The 23813-nt window shown below is 36.4% G+C and overlaps 1 protein-coding gene across 2 annotated transcripts in view; it reads right to left on the reverse strand.

The window, feature by feature from the left end:
• The window catches only part of Slc17a8 (solute carrier family 17 member 8), a 56586-nt gene extending 43362 nt beyond the window's left edge, over window positions 1–13224 (reverse strand). Inside the window, exons 1-2 of one of the 2 annotated variants that reach the window (XM_078052937.1) lie at window positions 13141–13224; window positions 12939–13017 (exon numbers count right to left, since the gene is read on the reverse strand). Coding sequence is in view for 1 of the 2 variants with exons in the window: in XM_005322375.4 (XP_005322432.1) it covers window positions 6115–6215 (101 nt within the window). In the remaining variant the exon portion in view is untranslated. Of the gene's footprint in view, window positions 1–6114; window positions 6711–12938; window positions 13018–13140 lie in introns of those variants that run through there. The other variant, XM_005322375.4, reaches the window with a different exon arrangement.
• Window positions 13225–23813: the final 10589 nt, after the last annotated feature.

The following is a 23813-nucleotide window of genomic DNA, read 5'->3' on the forward strand; positions in this document are numbered from 1 at the left end:
TCTATAGCCATTGGAAAACGTATAGTGGATAAAAAGGAATACCTTGATTTTTTTTTTAAGACTGTTGGGTAAAAGGGCAAGTTGATGTTGGTAATCCGGGGTCCACAGCACCATCATGTCCCTCTTGTTAGAATGGGGTTCATAAGATTTAAGCAATAAATGGGCCTGGCTCAAGTCTATATCAAAGCGTGTTCACTTAGTCCAAGGACCTACCCAGGGGTCATTTCCCCAGGTATAATTTACACATACATAATTAGAATGGAGGCACATAGCATTTGGGGGGGGACTTATATTGGTTTCTTAACTTAATAAGAGCTGTTGTAGTACAAAAAGCCAAAGGGAAATCCTTGAAACTGACATCCCTGGGTGAGATGATAAATCAAAAACAGGGTCACATTATACAGAATGACAGAGATTAGCTAGAAAGTTTTAGAAGCTTAAAGGTTGCAAGAAGTGGTAGTCCTCGTTATATTTCCATTTAATTCACCAGTCTGTCTCCTACCAAAAAAAAAAAATTGATCATGGCAGATGATAGTGGACTACCACAAACTTCGGTATATAGCTTGCCTCTCTAGATCTAGTGTAGTGCATTCTTTTCATATTCATTATAAAAGAGATTCAGAAGTTTACACCAGCATTATTATGAATAATGCTTATATATATTTATGGTCTTGTTCTCTATTATAGTCAGAGAGATCTTCTGGACCTTTTGCAGAACATCACACTGGTCTATTGTGACCAACATGTTGTTTAGACCTTATAAGCAAAAAGTAACAAGTCTCTTGATGTCTCATTAAAAAACAAGTTCCAGAGGGAAGCCTAATGGTTTGGGTCATTTCCTCCAAAGTAAAGGAAAAGTTGGGTCTAGGGTTGTGGCCCAGAGGTAGAACCCTTGCCTAGCATATGTGAGGCACTGGGTTCAATCCTCAGCACCACATAAAAATAAATAAAGGTATTATGTCCATCTATAACTAAAAAATATATATAAAAAATTTTTTAAGAAATAAAGTAAAGGAAAAGTCACTGCACTTTGTACTTTCCACCACTAAGATGGAAGCACAATACTTGGTATACTTGAGTTTGGGAAGCAGTAAATTTAGAAATAACTAATTATTTCCAACATTTAGAAATAATATTGTTTGTTCCATGACATTAAAGGATGCTAGTTTTTATTAATGAGATCCAAAAGCAAGAAAGTGTTCCTGGCTGGGCACAGTGACACAAGCATATAATCCCAGAAGCTCAGGAGGCTGAGGCAGGAGGATCACAAGTTCAAAGTCAGTCTCAACAATAGCAAGGTACTAAGCAACTCAGTGAGACCCTGTCTCTAAATAAAATACAAAATAGGGTTGGGATGTGGCTTAGTGGTCAAGTGTCCCTGAGTTCAACCCCGGTACCAAAAAAAAAAAAAAAAGAAAGAAAGAAAGTGTTCCTCAGCATGTCCAGGCTGAAGTAAGAGCAATCTTGCCACTAGGGCCATGCTATCTAGCATATTTCTGGTACACAGGAATCTGTATAGGAAAAAACACCACTTGAGGTTTCTGGTAAAACCTAATAGAAAAAACATAGCATAAATTCTGGAACAAGGCTATGCCATCTATAGTAGAGCAATACCCAACATACAAAACATAACTCCTGGCACATTACTGAACCCTGGTAAAGATGGAACATCTGACCATAGACTATCAAAAGATCATGTTGCCAAAACTACCTATCATAAGCTGGGTACCGTCAAACCTACCAAGTCATAATGCACATTACATCTGGGGTCAAACACAAGCAGGGCAATAGAGCATCACAAAGCCTATATCAGAGGGTATAGACACCCAGGTGACCTTTAACTCTTGCACCAATGACTCTGTACCAATGACTCTCCATCAGTTCACACCTTTGAACAAATGACGAAGTGAAAAGAAAAAAAACTGAGTGTGATTCACAGATGGTCAGTTTGTTAAGTCAGAACTATTTAAAATGGACTGCTGCTGCATGAAAACCCCACTCAGGGGTAGCCTTTAAAGAAAGCCATAAAGAGATATCTTTCCAACAGGCAGAGTTTTGAGCAGTCACCTGACCATCTATTTTGTATGGAAAGGGAAACATTACAAGATAATTATAGGTGTGGATTCGTAGGCAGTGGTGATGGCTTAGCTGGCACGACAGAGTCTATAAAGGGCAATATTGGAAGACTGAGGAGGAGTTCTGGGGAAGAAACATGTGGATCAACCAGTAAGAATGGACATAAAGTGTGAGATCTTTAGGTTGCACAGCAACATAGGCCACACAGTGTCCACTTGAAAGAGGTACTACACCATACAGGGTGACTTGGACAGGGTGACTTGGCCAGTTGAGGTTAGCCAGTTCTGTCCTTAACCACCCAGTGGTGACAGTAGTAGACTCAGCAATGAAGTAACCATGGTGTCAGAGATGAAGGCTATACACAGTTACTTAACCTTCCCAATCAGACATGGGTGTGGGGAGTTTCAATAAGAGTGAGGAAACATGAGTACAAAGTGGAGTGAAGCAGGAAAAGACTGTCAAAGATGAAGTCAGAGACTTCTCAAAGTCCTACAGACCAGATAAAAGGACACAGGCTTGAGAGTGAAGTGGGAAACCATGGGGGAGGTTTTAACACACAACTGCTGAATGCGGAGGGCCAACACAATGTGGGGACTAGCTCCATCTCTTTAAAGGAAAGATGATCATACTTTAAAGAGATCAGACTCCATCTTGGCCTTCCTTGAGGAAAGGCTTCAGTTGTAATATTTCTTCAATTAGAAGAAAAGCCCACCAGGTTTAGCAGTGGCTGCTATAATGCAGTCCAAGTAACTCCCTGAACCTAAACAAGTAACTTAATCTCAAAATGGAAAGAGGAAAGACATTTGATTAGAGAGGTAGTATGATGGAAATGAAGAATTACAGGCATAGATATTTGCAGCAATGTGGATGGAACTGGAAGGCATTATAAATAAACGAATCAGGCACCAAAAGACAAATGCTATATGATATCACTCATATGCAGAAGCTTAAAATTGATTTCACAGAAGTACAGGGGAGAACAATAGTCACTAGAAGCTAGGAAGGGAAGGGAAAGGGGAAATAGTTGGATAATCAGTACTAAAATACATTAGATAGGAGGAATCAGTTCTAGTATTCTACAGCATAGTAGGGGGTCACAGTCTACAACAACTTAGTACATATTTATAAAGAACTAGAGGCAAGAGGGCTGGGGTTATGGCTCAGTGGTAGAGCGCTTGCCTAGCACGTGTGAGGCACTGGGTTTGATCCTCAGCACCATACAAAAATAAATAAATAAAATGAAGGTATTGTGTCCATCTACAAAAACAACAACAACAACAACAACACACACACACACAATATATATATGTGTATATATATATATATATATATATATATATATGTATGTTTTTAAGAGCTAGAAGAGAGGAATTCAAAGACTCTAATACAGAGACATTATAAATGTTTAAGGAGATGGAAATGCTAATTGCCCTGATTTCATCATTTAATGTTGTATCAAATTATCACTCTATTCTATAAATATATGCAATTATTATTTGTCAATGAAAAATAAACTAAAAAAATATGAGCATAGAACATCTGACTTGAAACCCAGCTCTGCAGTTTACAAGCCCCATGACCTTGCACAAGTTATTTAACCTCTCTGTATCTTGGTTTCCTCATCTATAAAATTATAATAGTCCTATCTTCGTGGGGTTTTTAACAGAATTAAATGGATTACAGTGTCTGTATCATGCTATGTTTTTGCCATTATTATTTTTCACACATAAGCAATCAAAATTTATCCATATTGTCATTGAAGTTGAACAAATCTGCAAGTCCATTTATGGGCATTCATTTCCAGGTTCAATGCCTTCTGTGTCATCTATGTATTCTAATACTACACTTTGGAATATTATCCTATACTTCTGAACTATTACTGGGCCTTTAGCTGATTCCTTGTTCAACTGCTTCTTATCAATGACTTTTCTTCAGGAAAGCTAACAATGCCGGACTGTGATCACCCCATACAAATCAGGAAACAGTTCTTTGTGGGTTTTTTTGTTGTTGTTGTTGGTGGTGGTGGTGGTGATTTGTTTGTTTTGAACATTGGATTCTGTCAACTGGTCTTATGTGAAAATCAAAGAGGTAAAGTGGAAAATCCCACTTGGCAGGGCACTTTGCATGTAATTATCTTAAAGACTTAAAATTCACACCAAATGCAGGGTACAGCGAATTGTGGTGTTCTGCTAAAATACCACTAGAACTGAGGATCAATTGGATGGCCAGTCAAGTAATGTCTATTTTTCCTTCCTCAGTTGATAATTTCTACCTAGAGATTACTAAAAGAAAAGATTCTGGTTCAGCTTTGTTTTTCTCTAAAGTCATTCTATAATTACTACAGCAACGACAATATCTAGCCTTCATTTAGTATTCAGTGCCTTCTCTGCCTCAGCATTTTGCTAGTCACTTCTTTTATTGTCCTGTGATGCAATTCAGAGGAAACTGCTCAAAGAGCCTAGACACATAGCTCGATTTTGGGCTGAGGTCACACAACTTGGAAATTACTAATTTTGTTATATCCCCTAAGCAAATCTATTTGGTAAACAGAGATCTTCGTGTGTATTATCTAATCAAACATAGTAAAACCAGTGCTTAGGTAAATCTCCTATTTTAAAAAGTAATTAAACTTCAAAAAAGCAATTAAACTGCAGTTTCAAAAGAAAATTACTAAATTTTTTTGTTTTAGGGGTTTGTCTGGCAAATCATGGTTTTTATTCTTGACTCTGCCAGATTCCTTTGTCATTGTTTGAATAAGCCAATTAAGCCATTGTGCCTTCTTTTTGCATTTCTAATCAAGTGAAAGCCACACAATAAGATGTTACCTGGGGAGTGTTCAACAGAAGGATAAAGCACTCTTTTTAAAAATGTTATTATAATCATCTTCTATATTTGATTGGTTTGTGGTGCAGTCACTGAGCGAGGTTTTCACCTCTATGTGATAATTCTGCGTAGCTGATCAAAGTCTTTTTGTTTTTAATTACTAAAGTCTAATGAACCCAACGTCATTCTCTTCTTACCAAAGCTCATCAAGAGTGATACAGTGAAATATTTAACTCCAACAGGAGCATGTATGTTATAAAACACAAAACATACAATCTCAGAAATAGGTTGCTGAGAAATAATCCTTTTTAAATGTAAAAGTTTTTAAATTTAAGAGAGAACATAGAAAAGTTAAAAGGAAATGCCCAGTGACATTTTCCTTCACCACGATTAGAAATAATTACTCAAACACATAAAAAGCTTATAAAGGGTACTTCTCACATATACTTATATCAGAGAGATGAAGGACTTTATTTTACACATAAGGACTACTGATTAATTCATCTATAAAACCTGAGATGACATTTACTACACCTATAAAATTTAACAAATTAAAATGTCATATCAATTCACGCACTTATGGAAAATGCTCCTGCCAATAATAATATATTTTCCTTTAAAAATATTTACTTTGGGTGAGGACTAAAATCTCATTCAATTATATGATAGTACTGAACATTTCCCACTGCTACATGTAAGATCTTCTGCTTTAATGAATATTAATCTTTTAAGTGACCTTCTTCAAACTACTGTGTAACTGTCTTTCTCTTTGAAAACTATACAATAGGAACCACTTTACATATTTTCTATAACAAGCTAACAAAATTACAAATATTTAATTTTCATGTATAGTGGAAAACAATGTATTTCAGCTCAAAGCATAATTTACAATTGTTATTACCACTGAATTAACATGAAATATTGTCTCCCTAATTCAATGCCAAACATACCATATGTAACATTACCATTACCAGTAAGTGCTAATCCTGCTGGATAAACAATTCTTGTCTTGATATTTCCTAATTCAACCCAATACTTTTCATGCATCTCTCACACTCCCTTTCTGCCACAGAATATTGATTCTAGAAGAGGGGTCCAGAAGCCATCAAATCTGACCCACCTCCTCCTCATTAAAATGTGGTTTATAAACATGATACAAAGTTGGCAGTGTGATGCTACTCAGAAATAAACCTAAAGTTTACATTCAAACTTTACCTTTGTAAAATCCCCAGCGAATCTCCCACAGCATTCTTCACTCCTTCCTTTCCAGGTTTCAAAATTTTTTCTTTGAAGGTATCAAATACTTTAAAAGGCATTTTGAATTGGGGGGGCACCTATGAGCCGTTAATAGTCAGTCTCAGAAATTGTCATCCTTTCTCATTTCTAGCGTACGGAGCACTAGTTTCACTTGATGAACACCTGGAAGTCAGTTCTCTTAGAGGGAACTACTTAAAATCAAAAAGAAGATGAAACTCAACCCAGATTCTCCAAGCAGAGACAACCCTCTCCTCTCCCTCCACAATTAAAAAAAAAAAAAGGAGGCCCAGGGGTTTCTAGCTGGGAATTCAGCCCCTTGCAAAAGCTACAAGCTCAGCAGCAGCCTGTGGCCGCTGTCTCAGGCAGCCACTCAAACTGAGCGCAGCCTCTCTCCCTCCCTGGCTGCAGCTGGAGAAGCTAACGTGGGCTCCAGCCTACAAGGGGTCCCCAGACGGGCAGCAGCATCTGTGGTTGGGCTCCGGCCCCTCCTGCTTCTCTCCAGCTTGCCTGTGGCTCTCTCCGAGTGATCCTTCCCCAGGTAATGCTATAGTAACCAGCACGACACCTGCCCCTCCGCCACCCGGGCTTATTAATGGGCTCTCAGCCAGAGCAGGCACCCACAGTGAAGTTTATGAAACATTTAAAAGTCCTCTGCTTTTCTGAAGTCTGGCATTGCAGACAGGCTCCCAGCCACCACTTCATGACTTTTATTCTCCTTGTGGGAGCTGTGAAACTGTTCTCAGCCGGGCACTAGCATGGATGTGGTCCCTGGAGGAACACTGGCACTTGAGTAGGGTGAATGCAAACCCCAAGCCACAACCATCTAGGGGACATTTATTTGCTCCTCATCAACAGAGCAGATTCTCTCAAGGTGTGGCACACAGATGCCATTAGACCATGTGATTGAGAGATCTGAGATCTGCTTAGAATTAAGCATTGGCTCCTCATTGTCCTCCTTATAAATAAACCCTTCTCATAGCACCTAAGGCCCCTCCATGGAACCCTAAGCCTTTTTTCTTGTCCCTCTGCTCTCAGTAGCACAACTTCATTGAACTTAGCAAGTTCCCTGTTGCCTCTCAGGTTTCTTAAGCTATACCCCTGCCTTGGTGAACCCTCTTCCCCCTTCCCCTGGGTAGCCTCTGGAAATTTTCAAGTCTCACAGAAATATCGCTTCCTCTTCAAAGCCTCATAGACAAGGTGAGGTGTCCCTCCCCTGCACCTGCAAATCTCCTGTCCTTGGCTCTGGCAAGACCTGGCTGGTAACCTATATATATAGCTACTGGACTGGAGTTGAAATATCAGGTTGATCCCACATATATGGGCTGTAGAGTGAAGGCTCCATCAATGATCCTGCCAGGAAGAAACAGCCTTTTATCTAAGAAGCTCCAATGCTCCACCCCCGCCCCAATGAGAATCATGTGCTGTGCCTACTGAGCTCTTTCCATGGTCCAATGTTAAAGTATTAATACAACCTTCTTAAGGTTGATTTGTACTCCATAACTTTTTATTTCCCTCAAATTAATTGACAAGAAACTGAGGCAAAGAGAAATCAGACTTGTCGGAGATCACACAACCAGGAAGTAGCAAGCCAGGTTTCAGATCTAAAACTCCTTTTCTTTTTTTCTCTTTCTCTCACTCTTCCTCCCTCCCTCTCTCCTCCCTCCTTCTTACCTACCATCACTTTACTGAAGTATATTTTGCATTTCATACTTATTTCGAGCAGACAATTCAAATAATTCTTCATAAATTTACCAAGCTGTACAGTCATAACCATGGATCACTTTGAGAACATTTCTATCACCCTAATAAGATACTGTATATGCACCATCCATTCCATTTACTACCCCTTAACTTGCCCCAGGCAACCACTAATCTACTTTCTGTCTCGATAGATTTGCCTTTTCTGGCCATTTCATATAAATACTACTACATAATATATGGTCTCTTGTAGCTGGCTTCTCTGATAACTAAATGAATTTTTAAAAAAAAGCTGTGGTGAATATTTGCATCCAAGTTTTTAATGGGGACATATGCTTTCATTTCTCTTCGAGTAAATAGCTAGGATTGGAATTTCTGGATAATATTGTAAATATATATTTAACTTCTAAAGAAACTGCCAAATTATTTGCCAAAGTGGCTGCACTATTTTGCATTTCCACCAGCATGTATGAAGGTTCCCATTTCTCCACATCTTTGATGATATTTGTTTTCTGTCATTTTTAGTATACCCTAGTGGGTGTGATAATGACATCTCACTATGGTTTTAATTTGCATTTGCCTGATGACTACTTTGACTGTATTTCTATATGCTTACTAACCATCCAAATTTGTTGATGAAATTTTTATTCAAATATTTTGAACATTTTAAATGGGTTTTTCTCTGCTCATTATTGAGGTATATGCTTATATATTCTGGACATAATTCATCAGATATGTGTTTTGCAAATATTTTCTCTCAGTCTGCTGTTTGTCTTCTCATTTTCTTATGTTTTTAAGTGCAAAATTTTTATGTCAAATTTACTCATTTCTTCCTTGATGAACTGTGTTTTTATTGTAATAATTAAAAACTCTTTATCTAACCTGATGCCTCAAAAGTTTTCTCCTAACTTTTATTGTTTTAGAACCTATATTTGCCTATAATTCATTTTCAGTACATTTTTATGCATGGTGTAAGATAAAAGACTGTCTAAGTTCATCATAAAGATATCCAATTGTCCTATCATTGTTTAAAATGCTATTCTTTCTCCAATGAATTGCCTTGGCATCTTTGTCAAAAATCAATTGAACAAAAATATAAAGATTTATTTTTGGACTTTCAGTTCTGTTCCATTGATCTCTATGTCTATTATTATGACAGTATTATGCCATCTTGACTATAGCTTCATAGTAATTTTTAAAATTAGGAAATGAAAAGTCCTCTAACTTTGCTCTTTTTAAAAAACTGCTTTGGCTATTCTAGATCTTTTGCATTTTGCATAAAAATTTTAGGAACAATTTGTCAGTGTCTACACAAAATATCCCATCAAGCCTTGTGCTCTTAAAATGATGCTTTTTTGGTCACCAATCTTGCCAACATAACTCTTTAAGACCTTAGGAAACCACATGTCAATCATTCCACCAAGTCTTTACTTATCTCCAACAAGCTCACACATTTGTAAAAAGCAGATACAATCACAATAAAATACAATAAACACACCCTCTTGCTTAGAAAACATCCACTGATGGAGCTTCTAACCCATTCCTCAATTCCCAGATACACTTAGGTTCCTTATCTCTTACCACACATAATAGAAGCATTGCTAGGCAACAACCTCATCCATCTCTAAGGGTGAATGGTTGCTGAGAGAACTAAGCATTTCTACAGAATATATTGCTCATGAAACATACCTAGAGCTACAGTTTCTTGGTGATAGAAGGTTGATAATAATCACTAAGAGTTTTGGAGCACTTTCTAGGTACAACAAGTGCCATCATTTTATCATCTACAGATAAGAAAACTGGACCCAGAGAGGTTAAGTAAGCTCATAAGCTAAGAAACCTAACAGAGATGGGATATGGACCTAAGAAATCTGACATCAGAATCTATACTCAACTTTTACACTACAGCTGCTGATGAAAGACCAGAAAATATAAAGTCAGTGCTATGGTTTGGATCTGGAATGTTCCCCCAAAGGTCCATGTGGTAAAGGATTGCTTCCCAACTGGTGCTATTAGAAGATGCTGGAGCCTTTAGGATGTGGGAGCTAAATGGGAGATCTTCAGGTGACCAGAGGGACGCCCTTGAAGGGGATCGTGGAACCCTGTTCATTTCCTCTTTTCTTTCATTTCCCAGCCATGAGGCCAGTAGCTCTGCCCCTCTACATGTTCCCACAGGCCCATAGCTACTAGGTCAATTGATTACGGATGAAAACCTGGAAAACTATGAGCAAAATAAACCTTATTTCTTTAAAAGCTGGTTATATTACATATTTGTTATAGTAATGGAAAGTTGACAAATACAATCAAACTTTACAGAACCAAGGCTCATTCATTCATTGATCCATTTCTTTCTTTCTTTTTTTTTTTCCTCCATTAGGTACTAGGGATTGAATACAAAGGACATTTTACCACGGAGCTACATCCTCAGATCTTTTTATTTTTTCATTCTGAGACAGGGTCCAAGTTGCCCAGGCTGGCCTGGAACTTGCAATCCTCCTGCCTCAGCCTCCCTAGTTACAGGGATTACAGGTGTGTATAATACACCACTACTCCTGGCTCTTTTCTTGAGGTTCTACTAAATGCCCTTTTTAGGCAATGATGTTACAGGGTGAATTGCAATAAAAAAAGTAAAACAGAAAATAAATGAATCGATGAGAGTGCAGTGGGTACCCCTGTGGTGATATTATGATATAGGTGGCTATGGGAGTATAAGCAAGGATGCCAACTTAGCATGCAGAAGGGAGTAGAAGAGGTTCTTCCAAGATGAAGAGGTAGGAGTGTAAGCTTTTGGGATAAGAAAGAGTGAAACAAAAGGAAAACATGAGAAACAGACATGCATAAGACAGCATGGCATCTGGGAACCTTGCTTGGTAGGTTGAAAACACTCCAGAGAACAAGGCTGAAGTGATGACCTCGAATGTATAATCCAGTTGTTGCAAAAACATATATGCTTCATCTCAAATATCAAATGTAGCAAGATGGAGGAAGTTATGTGTAGTGAAGAATTTACTGAGGACTCTGAAACAAAAAACTTGGTCCCTACTAAGAATGTGAAGACTTCATATACATTAGAAAAAAGTCCAGCCACTGCTGTATATTTCATGGCTTCCCTACATTATATACCAAAAGAAAGGAAGGAAGGAAGAAAGAAAGCAATCCATTTCCCTTAAAGAACATATACTAAGCCAGGCATAGGGGCACTTGACTATAAACCCAGTGACTTGGTAGGCTGAGGCAAGAGAATCCTGAGTTTGAGGCCAGCCTGAGCAATTTAGTGAAACCCTAAGCAATTTAGCGAGACCCTGTCTCAAAATAAAAAGTTAAAAAGGGCTGGCGATGTGGTTCAGTGATTAAGCGCCCCTGGGTTAAATCCCCAGTACCAAAAAAATTAAAAAGGAACATATACTAAGACATCTTCTGATGTCAGGGGATTTTCAGTGTCTCCATTCCCTCCCCTTTTACAATGACAGACCTCCCAAAATTCTGCATATATTATGTTTACCATCCCGCTTACCACTGTTGAATGAACCAGGTGTAGGCACTTGCACTACACTGATCAAGTCATTTAATTTTGGAATTGAAAGACTGCTAGTTAATCTTAAAGGACCCTGGAAGTATAATGGTGAGATGGCTACACTCACTTTATGGATTAGAGATGCAGAAGTCTTGGGTTTGTCAGAGTAAGAATGAAACAACCAAAGTTAAACAAGGTGTGGCTGGTGTTTCTAATGGCCTTCAATCTGTCTAGACTCAGCTTAACTTTTGCCCTTATAAAAAACTGCCCTAAGGGGCTAGGGTTGTGGCTCAGTGGTAGAGTGCTTGCCTGGGTACTGGGTTCAATTCTCAGCACTTCATATAAATAAATAAAAGTCCATTGACAACTAAAAGAAAAAAATTTTAAAGAAATCCCCCTAAGACAGTGTTTGCTCCTCACAAATATTTAATCATGGCTATTGCAATCTTTTAAAAACGTGAATCCTCTCCCTAACACTACAAAGGTGAGCCTGGCTGTTCAGCTCAATGATAGGTAGAATGCTAGGCTTCAAGAGTAAAACAAGTAGAAAACAAAAGCTGGCCACAAGCCAAGTTGTTCCAACCTAGCTTAAAGAAGCAAACCAACAAATATCAACCTGAAGATAATTATTTTATCAAATAATTATCTTCAGGTTGATATTCATCAAATCCAACAAAAATGTTAGATGGAGAATCTTAAACAGCATCAGAGCTAAGTTGAACCAAATTATTCATGTTTGGATAAGAAACTTTATTTAAAAAAAATAACAGGACTAATCATCTTAGGGTTCCTTCTCTCCTGAATTCTGTGGCAGTTTTTCCAGCCAACTCCATTCCCTTCCCCAACTCCATACCCCTCCTACTCATTCTTCCATAACACCCCGGGATGTTTTCTCTCTTATCTAGGACTTTTCCCAATTCTTTAAAATTTGTATATTGTTGATAACTATTATTACTACAAGCCAAATTGTATATAGAGCTTGACTTTTTCATGAACTCCCAATTTTGACAGTCTTTTATTAATAGTTAAACATATACAGAGTCTAACAACCTTGTGAAACAAATAAGCAGATAAAGAAACCACAATTCAAATTTTGCCCAAGGTCACAAGGCCAGGAGAATTTGGAGAATTGGGATGTCCTAAAGCCCATACCTTGGGTTTGTTCCACCATGATAATAGTACATTGAGATCCTGTGAACCTACTGGGGTAGTATTGAGTGACTTTAACATAACTCAGGAAAGATATACTCACAATCCTAGTATCTCTAAAAACTTTACTGAGCACCTAACTATAGGTAAATTTGTTCTAGCTACTTTGGAAATTTTTAAAATAAAATAGCGTGCTGGTTTTCGAGATTACATACTAATATGTTTGCTTTCATTAAAGTGTTCCACTGTATTTTAAGGCAAACTGGCAATAGAGTGAAGAGAAAGTAACATAAAATACTGATGTACTAGATCTTACAAGATTGCCACTTTTAACCCCAGACTGGGTAAGAAACCCCTTCTAAAGGGAGAATACTAGAAACCTTTATGCCATTCCATCCAACTTATTTATTTATTTACTTACTTATTTTTAAACCCAGGATGCTGAAGAGGATTGCTGGAGCCCAGAAATTCAAGCCAGCCTGAGCCACACAGCAAGACTCCTTGCAAGAAAGAAGGGGGTGGGGGAGAAAAAAGATCAAATAACTAAAATACCCAGGATGGAACCATTCATACATATCATAGAAGGCAAGAATTTACTTAGAACATGACTCCCTTATACTTACAAAGCACTTTTAGCTTCATTCTTCACTGTTCTTTAAGTCTTTTAACTCCATATGGAACTGGATTGGGAGGACTTCACTATTGCAAGTTAAATGTATGAAGATGACCACTGATGTTTTGAGTTGTCAGGCAGAGATGCAAGAAAAAAATCAATTGTCAATTTTTAAGACCATTTTTCTAGCTGTAAAGATGATGGAATTGTTTTTCATCAACATGTGTAACCTGTGCACTCTGAGTATATATTGCTTCCAATGCAGTCTGAATTCTCCCCTTGTGAGGACAATGGAGAAATATTTGCTCCCTTCATCCAGTATTTTTACAGCACAGAACACTTTAGGTTTGCTTTATACACCATGAATTGGAAAACAGAAAAGAAAACCCAAGGATATTTACATATTATCTAAGATAAAAATATATTAGAAAATTTGGTAATTTAGTAAATGCAGTCGTATCATACTGTGTGCTACAATTGTTCTAAATCAATGAAAACTGAAATATTGGGAAAAATCAAAATCAGAGGATATTTTGGAAGATTTTCTACCACTTTCACTCTTCTTGAAAGTACACCTGAAAGGAACCCTGAGTATCCTGATCATTTCAACATGCACAGTACACAAAATATTTAGGGTGTCAAAAATCAAGACAAAACAAAAAAAACCTTCCAGAAGTATTTCTCTTGCAATCCTAACCTTTTATTGATTCAATACCACAAGTCAGATATCCTTATCAATATTCTTTTCAAAAAACACACCTATAAAAAATGACTACAACTATTACTTGGGAAACAGTGACATCTTCTGGTAGTTTATAGAATAAATATATTTAAGCCAAACATTTTCCCCCACAGAAACCAGCCACTATTCTAAAAGGATATTCTATCCTTTATTGAGCCCATAAGCATGTTTTCTTAAAGTTCTGAAATAAAGTATAAATTTATTGAGCCCCTAAGCATGGATTCTTGAAGTTCTTAAATATTCAATAAACTATAAATAATTAGTGAACAATATTATAGCTCACTTATTTTGCTCCTTGCCTTCCTGTCATCCTTGGTTCTAACAGAAAAATTTTAAGCAGATAACATTATTATTTCCAGTATTCTTGATCATCAAAAGTTATCTGAAGGGCCTGGGGTCATGGCTCAGTGGTAGCGCACTTTCCTAGCATGCGTGAGGCACTGGGTTTGATTCTCGGCACCACATACAAATAAATAAAAAATAAAGGTCCATCAACAACTAAAAAATATTTTTAAAAAACGTTATCTGAAGCAGTAGAAGACAGGAAATAATTAAAATCAGAGTTGGAAATAATGAAATTGAAACAAAAAAATTTCAAAAAAAATCGACAAAACAAAAAGTTCATTCTTTGAAAAAATAAACAAAATTGATGAACCCTTTGCCAAGCTAATGAAGAAAAAGAGAGAGAAAACACAATTATTGAAATTTGTGATGAAAAAGGAAATATCATCATGGACACGACTGAAATAGATAAAAATCAGAAGCTACTTTGAAAATCTATACTCCAAAATACTTCTCCTAGCAGCATGTGTGTGTGTACATATATATACACACATGTGTGTGTGCGAGCGCGTGTGTATAAAGCCACTCCATCTAAAAATGGCTTAGTATTAAATTCAGAGTCTTATTAGTGAGGGTGCAATGAGGAGACAAACCATAAAAGCTATTTGAACAGAAAATATAGTACTTGCTAACCAATAGAAGCTGGTTAACTATTTTAAGGGATAAAAGAGGACTTGAAGTGAGTACAGAAGTAGCAGGTGCTTAAAAAAAAAAGGCAGCTACTACTTCTAGGCTAAGGAAAGGTAAAAAGAAAAAAAAAAAGAAAAAGAAATGAAATAGAAACTCAACAGAGGCTCTCTTCCTTCCCTACTCCACTCCCATAGTGAAAGTCAGATTCTTATGAAGGTGTGGTTTCCACAGGAACATGCAGTCTTCCAGAGTGGCAGAGTTGCCAGCAAAATAACCCACTGGAGCTGTGTGCCTCTGTGGCAGGAAGGGAGGATATAACTTGAGATGTAGCTGGAGCTCCTCTGCTTGGGCTAGGGGGCTCCTACAGTGAATAATAGTGGAGACACAGAACCCAGAAATAAAGGCTCAGTTTGCTGCGATTGCTCTGCAGTGGCTCTCCAGTGGCCTCTTGATGAAGCCCAACCTTCTGCCAGCTAGTGAAGGAGGAGTTCATAGAGTCCTGCTCCAGTAGCATAAAGCAGGGCAAAAATAAGAGGAGCTAGGAGAGAGTTGATTATTATCACTGATCACTCCAATAGCCACTCAACTTCTATATATACCCATATTATCCAATGCAATACCTACTAACCATACATAGTTACTGAGATTTGAAATATGAATAGTCTGAATTAAAATATGCCGAGTATAAAATATAGGCTGGATTTCAAAGTACCAAAAAGGAATGTAATTACTTTATAAAAAAGTAAACAAAGTCATTATTTTTTAATATCAATCCCATGCAGAAATTATATTTTGGGTATATTAAAATTAATTTTGAGACTACCAAGGGAGGTCAAGCCCTGCGGCCCAGATCCACCCACACCTGCCTGTGCAGGTCCAAGGCTCACAGAAGGCCCAGTCCACCCCTCCCCCAGCAGGGCAGACACCCATCAGAGCCTAGCCTCGAGTGCAGGACCACCCCTTCCGACCAACAGACTACCAAGAGAGGTCAAGCCCAGCGACCCAGATCCATTCATGCCGACTTGCACAGGGTCCAGGTCCAGGATGGAGTAGCATACATTGAGGGACACCAGCAGGGTCTGGAAACCCAACCTCGAGCTGAGGTACAGACAATCTGTACAGATACTTCAAGAATATAGGGGAAAAACTGTAATAACTCAAATCCACACTGTAAGAAAGGAAGATACATACATAGATAACATGAAAAAACAAGGGAGGAAAGTGCCCCAAACAAACCAGAACACTATAATAACAGAACCCATGGACAGCGAAGTTGATGAAATGTCAGAGGAGGAGTTCAGAAGGTTCATAATTAAAATGATCTGTGAATTAAAGAATGAACTAAGTGAGCAATACAGGCAAAAATTGATCACTCCAACAATGAGATAAGAGAGCAAATACAGGTAGCAAAAGATTACTTCGAGAGAGAGAGACAGACTCTGAAAAAAAAAAAGTCAGAAATCCTTGAAATGAAGGATACAATAAATCAAATAAAAAACTCAATAGAAAGCATAACAAACAGACTATATTATTTGGAAGAAAGAACGTCAGACAGGGCTGGGGATGTGGCTTGAGCGGTGGCGCACTCGCCTGGCATGCGTGCAGCCCGGGTTCGATCCTCAGCACCACATACCAACAAAGATGTTGTGTCCGCCGAGAACTAAAAAATAAATATTAAAAAAAAATACTCTCTCTCTCTCTCTCTCTCTCCTCTCTCACTCTCTCTAAAAAAAAAGAATGTCAGACAATGAAGACAAAGTATACAATCTGGAAAATAAAGTTGATAACACAGTGAAGATAGTTATAAACCATAAACATAACATATAAGAATTATGGGACAGTATCAAAAGACCAAATCTAAGAGTTATTGGGATAAAGGAAGGCACAGAGTTTCAAACCAAAGGAATGCACAATCTCTTCAATGAGATAATATCAGAAAATTTCCCAAACATGAAGAATGAATTGGAAAACCAAATACAAGAGGCTTACAGGACATCAAATGTACAAAATTACAACAGATCTATACCAAGGCACATTATAATTGAAATGCCTAGCATACAGAATAAGGATAGAATCTTAAAAGCCACAAGAAAGAGGAATCAGATCACATATAGGGGGAGACCAATTGGTATCTCAGCAGATTTTTCAACCCAGACCCTCAAAGCCAGGAGCTCGTGGAATAACATATACCAAGCTCTGAAAGAAAATGGACACCAACCAAGAATCTTATACCCAGCAAAACTCAGCATTAGATTTGACGATGAAATAAAAACCTTCCATGATCAACAAAAGTTTAAAAAATTTACAACTAGAAAGCCTGCACTACAGAACATCCTCAGCAAAATATTCCAAGAAGAGAAAATGAAAAACAATGATGAAAATCAGCAGAGGGAGGGATTACACTAAAGGAAAATTTAATCAGAGGAGAAACCAAGTCACATTAAATACCAAAAATAAACAAAAATGGCTGGGAATACAAATCATGTCTCAATAATAACCCTAAATGTTAATGGCATAAACTCACCAGATTAGATTAAAAAAAAAAAAAAAAGACCCAACAATATGCTGCCTCCATCTCATAGAAAAAGACATCCACAGACTGAAGGTGAAGGGTTAGGAAAAATCATACTACTCACAAGGACTGCAGAAGCAAGCAGGGGTTTCCATCCTCCTACCAAATAAAGTAGACTTCAAACCAAAGTCAATCAAAAAGGATAAAGAAGGACATTACATACTGCTCAAGGGAACCATACACCAACAAGACTTAACAGTAATAAATATGTATGCCCCAAATAATGGAGCTTCTATGTTCATCAAACCAACTCTTCTCAAGTTCAAGATCAAACAGACCACAACACAATAATTTCGGTTGATTTTAACACATCTCTTTCATCATTAGATTCTTCGAAACAAAAGCTGAACAAAGAAACTATAGAACTCAATAATACAATCAGTAATTTAGACTTAACTGACGTATATAGACTATTTCATCCTTCAATGAGAAAATATACTTTCTTCTCAGCAGCACATGGATCCTTCTCTAAAACAGACCATATACTCTGCCACAAAGCAACTCTTAGCAAATATAAAAAAGTAGAGATACAACCCTGCATTCTATCAGATCATAACGGAATGAAATTAGAAATCAATGATAAAATAAGAAATAAAATCCACTCCAATACCTGGAGACCAAATAATATGCTACTGAACAATGGTTGCAGAAGACATCAAGGAGAAGATTAAAAAAAAATTAGAGATTAATGAGAACACAGACACAACATATCGAAATCTCTGTGACACTATGAAGGGTTCTAAAAGGAAAGTTCATTGCATGGACTTCATTCCTTAAAAGAAGAAAAAGTCAACAAATAAATGACTTAATATTACATCTCAATGCCCTAGAAAAAGAAGAACAAATCAACACCAAAAGCAGTAGAAGACAGGAAATAATTAAAATCAGAGCTGAAATCAATGAAACTGAAACAAAACAAAAAAAAACTGAAAAAATTGACAGAACAAAAAGTTGGTTCTTTGAAAAAATAAATAAAATTGACAGACCCTTAGCCATGCTAATGAAGAGAAGGGGAGAGAAAACTCAAATCACCAACATACATGATGAAACAGGAAATATCACAACAGACATTACAGAAATTCAGAAGATAATTAGAAATTATTTTGAAAACTTATACTCCAATAAAATAGAAAATATCAAAGGCATGGAAAATTTTCTAGAGTCATATAATTTTCCCAAATTGAATCAGGATGATATACACAATTTAAACAGATCAATTTCAAGTGACGAAATAGCAGACACCATCAAAAGTCTACCAACCAAGAAAAGCCCAGGAGCAGATTGATACACAGCCGAATTCTACAAGACTTTTAAAGAAAAACTAATACCAATACTCTTCAATTTATTTCAGGAAATAGAAAAAGAGGCAGCACTTCCAAACTCATTCTATGAAGCCAATATCACCCTGATTCCCAAACTAAGAAAAGACAGATCAAAAAAGAAAACTTCAGACCAATATCTCTAATGAACATAGATGCAAAAATTCTCAATAAAATTCTGGCAAATCAAATACAAAAACCTATCAAAAAGATTGTACACCACGATCAAGTGGGATTCATCCCAGGGATGCAAGGTTTGTTCAACATAAGGAAATCAATAAATGTAATTCATCACACATCAATAGACTTAAAGAATCTTATGATCATTTCAATAGACACACAAAAAGCATTTGACAAGATACAGCACCCCTTCATGTTCAAAACACTAGAAAAATTAGGGATAACAGGAAGATATCTCAACATCATAAAGGCTACCTATGCTAAGTTCCAGGCCAACATCATTCTAAATGGAGAAAATTTGGAGGCTTTCCCTCTGAAATCTGGAACAAGACAGGGATGCCCTCTTTCACTACTTCTATTTAACATAGTTCTTGAAACACTAGACAGAGTAATCAGACAGATGAAACAAATTAAAGGGATACACATAGGAAAAGAAGAACTCAAATGGGCACTACTTGCTGATGATATGATTCTACACCTAGAAGACCCTAAAAGTTCTTCTAGAACTAGTAAATGATTTCAGCAAAGTAGCAGGATATAAAATCAACTCCCATAAATCAAAGGATTTCTATTTATCAGTGATAAATCCTCAGAAATGGAAAGAGGAAAACTACTCCATTTATAATAACCTCAAAAAAAAAATACTTAGGAATCAACTTAACAAAAGAGGTGAAAGAGCTATATAATGAAAATTACAGAACCCTAAAGAAAGAAGTCAAAAAAGACCTTAGAAGATGGAAAGAAGATCTGTCTTGTTCTTGGATAGACAGAATTAATATTATCAAAATGACCATACTTCCAAGAGCAATATACAGACTTACTACAATTTCTATCAAAATCCCAATGACATTCCTCATAGAAATAGAAAAAGCAATCATGAAATTCATCTGGAAAAATAAGAGACCCAGAATAGCTAAACAATCCTTAGCAGGAAGAGTGAAGCAGGTGGCATCACTATACCAGACCTTAAACTATAATACAGAGCAATAGTAACAAAAACAGCATAGTATTGGCACCAAAACTGAGTGGTACAAAATAGAGAACACAGAGACTAACCCACAAAATTACAATTATATTAGACAAAGGTGTAAAAAACATGCATTGGAGAAAAGATAGCCTCTTCAACAAATGGTGCTGGGAAAAATGGAAATCCATATGCAACAAAATGAAATTAAACTTCTCTCACCATGTACAAAACTCAACTAAAAATGGATCAAAGACTTAGGAATAAAACCAAAGACCCTGCATCTAATAGAAGAAAAAGTAGGCCCTAATCTCCATTATGTGGGATTAGGCCCCAACTTCCTTAAGAATTAAGATCAAGAATCAATGGGATGTACTCAAACTAAAAAGTTTCTTCTCAGCAAAAGAAACAATCTGTGAGGTGAATAGAGAGCCTCCATCTTGGGAGCAGATCTGTATCCCTCACACATCAGATAGAGCACTAATCTCTAGGGTATATAAAGACTCAAAAAGCTAAGCACCAAAAATACAAATAACCCAATCAATAAATGGGCCAAGACCTAAACAGACACTTCTCAGAAGATGATATGCAATCAATCAACAAATATATGGAAAAATATCCATCATCACTAGCAATTGGAGAAATGTAAATCAAAACCACTCTAAGTCACTCCAGTCAGAATGGCAACTATTATAAAGACAAACAATAATAAGTATTGGCAAGGATGTGGGGGAAAAGGTACACTCATCCACTGCTGGTGGGACTGCAAATTGGTGCAGCCAATATGGAAAGCAGTATGGAGATGTTCTTAGAAAATTGAGAATGGAACCACCATTTGACCCAGCTATCCCTCTCCTCAATCTATACCCAAAGGACTTAAAAAACAACACACTACAGGGACACAGCCACATCAATGTTTACAGCAGCACAATTCACAATATCTAAACTGTGGAACCAACCTAGATGCCTTTCAATAGATGGATAAAAAAAAAAACTGTGGCATATATACACAATGGACTATTACTCAGCAAAAAAGAGAATAAAATCATGGCATTTGCAAGTAAATGGATGGAGTTAGAGAAGATAATGCTAAGTGAAGTTAGCTAATCCCCCAAAAAACAAATGCCCAGTGTTTTCTTTGATATAAGGGGGGTAATTCATAGTGGGTCAGGGAGAGGGAACATAAGAGGAATAGATGAACTCTAGATAGAACAGAGGGGTTGGAGGGGAGGGGAGGGAGCATGGGGTTATAATTGATGGCGGAATGTGATGATCATTATTATCCAAAGTACATGTATGAAGACATGAATTGGTGTGAATATACTTTGTATACAACCAGAGATATGAAAAATTGTGCTCTATATGTGTTATAAGAATTGTAATGCATTCCACTGTCATGTGTAAATAAAAAAATTTTAAAAATTAAATTAAATTCACCTATTTTTAATTAGAATACTGGGAATTTTTAAATTATGTATGTGGTTTACCTTAGGTAGATAATCCTCCCTGAGGGGCTGGAACAACTCAGCTACTCTGGATAGAAAAAGCTTCTAACATTCAACAGGCTCCATTTTAGTGGAAGGGCTTTTCCAACAGCACCCTCATTCAAGTTTATAAGCTTTAATTCTGTTATATAGTGGTACTGCAACCACTACTAACCCAGGTTCTCCGGTCCTCCTCACAATTCAAAGCACCTGAGCTTTGTTTTAACTATGTAAACTCCTTTTCTGTCATCTCCTTCTCTTCCCTCTTCAACACCATTTTTTTTCCAATATAAATATATTTATAGCACCATATAAATACTGAATTTATACTTGCTACATACATCAGTTTCAACAAAACTTCTCCCAGAAAAATGCATAAAATAAAGAATGCAATGTGGTAAAGAGCACTGACTTCAGATCAGGAGGAAAAAGCTAGCTTTTACTCCTGCCTCTGACCTCCTTGGGTAAGCCACATAAGTCTCAGGCCCCCTGTTTCTACATCTGGTCTGAGAGGCAGGGCTGAATTACCACAATTTAATTCAAATTATAGGTCATAAAATCCTTTTAGAAAAAAAAAAAACTTTAACTTTGTAAGAAAATACTAAAAAAAATAGAGTACACTACATTTATTAAAGACATTTTATCAAACTTATGTTCCATGTATATATATTTTTGTAGCAGCTGCAATATAAAATGCATGTCTCACTGCATGTTAAGAGATTGAAGCTCTGATGCAGGTAATCTCTTAAAATCCTCTATAGTTTGGATTCTTACAGATTCATTTGTTCTAAAATTATTCCAAGACCAGTAAATCACAAGTATAAAAACCACAACTTAATATGGAAAGGTTTATCAAAGCTAAAATTTATTTAGTGCATACTCTGCTTGCTATCATGTATTTTCACATATATATATTTAATATGTAAAAGCAACCATGTGAGTATTTACAGGTTCAAAAAAATAAAAACACCACTCACTTCCTTGTTCAATAAAAGGAGTTATAAGCATTCAAAAAAAAATACACCAGACTTAGGCTTAGTCTATTTCCATTTCCTTTTATACATCTTCTACATATATTACACACTTTTAGCATTACGTGAAAAGAGAATGAAAGGCAATCTTTGCTGTAATTTTTGTCTACGGGTGCCCTTTAACTTACCAATTTTCTACTCTAAGCACAAAGGACTTAAAATATCTGCAATGATTATAAAGGGATCTAGTGTCAAAACAATTTCATAAAAGTGTAGCACCATTCCCTCAGTGAAAGAGCAAATTTTAGCCAGTGAGAATTACTTAAGAATGATTTTTTTTTTCATATAACAACTTTTCATTTTTAGAAGTTCAAGTCAAATAAACTGTTATATTAAGATTTCCTTCTAATTAAGAATTCAACACTGGCATCAAGTTATTTTATAAGGTTAAAAAATAATTTCCCAGGGGCTGGATGGAGTGTGGCTCTGTGGCAGAACATTTGTCTAGCACATGTGAGGCACTGGGTTAATCCTTAGCACCACATAACAAATAAAATAGAGGTATTCTGTCCATCTACAACTTAAAAAAAAACAAAAAAACAAAAAAACCTTAAAACAATAAAAATTTCCTAATAAGTCACTACTAAATTGTTACAAAGAAAAGTTCTCCTATAATCCATCTTATTCTACATGTAAACTTTTCCCAAAAGAAATATTAATATTATACTAAAAACAAGACAGCTAATTTGGTCAAGTTGTAGATGTATTTGACAAAAACATTTTTGATCTTCCAAGTGTTTTTCATTTCTTGGCTAAGTTTCTTTAGCAATCTTATCAGTCCTTCCAAATTCATGCTACAAAGTATTTAGCTTCAAAAACCAGACATGAGAGCTGACTTATTTTTTTAAGTGCCCTCTGAACTGAACGCTATTATTAATATTAAGCAATATTAATGTCATCACATTTTGTAGTCAAGTACCGCATATTAAATATATTGTGTGTATGTGTATGTGTGTATTTTTCAACAAATATTTAATTCCAATGAATAAACATAGTACCAGCACACTAAACTTCATATGATTTATTTTAAATGATTGCTGGCTCCAGAAAATTAAAAACCACAAACTATATGGCAGCAACTATAATACATACACAGTTCTTTAAAAGTTTTAAAGTTATCACATAACGGTGAAATATAATTTTTAAAAATACAAATGACATTTATAGCATAAGGCTCTGTGGTTGAAAAATCAGCAAATTAAAGAAAAACATCTGAGAAAGATTTTGAAAAATAAAATGTTTTCTGTTAGGAGAATTTATTCTTTGCTTTCTAAAAATGGCTGATTATGAACATTACAATGTACAAACAAAAAGTTCCTGGAGTCCCTAGAAAAGAAAGAATTAATAGTAACAACTTATGAGTTCAGATTATCATGGCAATTGAAAATTAATCTGTGGGTAGCCAGAACACATAACTGC

This window comes from Ictidomys tridecemlineatus, chromosome 6 (genome assembly GCF_052094955.1).
Source record: "Ictidomys tridecemlineatus isolate mIctTri1 chromosome 6, mIctTri1.hap1, whole genome shotgun sequence".
Lineage (NCBI taxonomy): Eukaryota > Metazoa > Chordata > Mammalia > Rodentia > Sciuridae > Ictidomys > Ictidomys tridecemlineatus.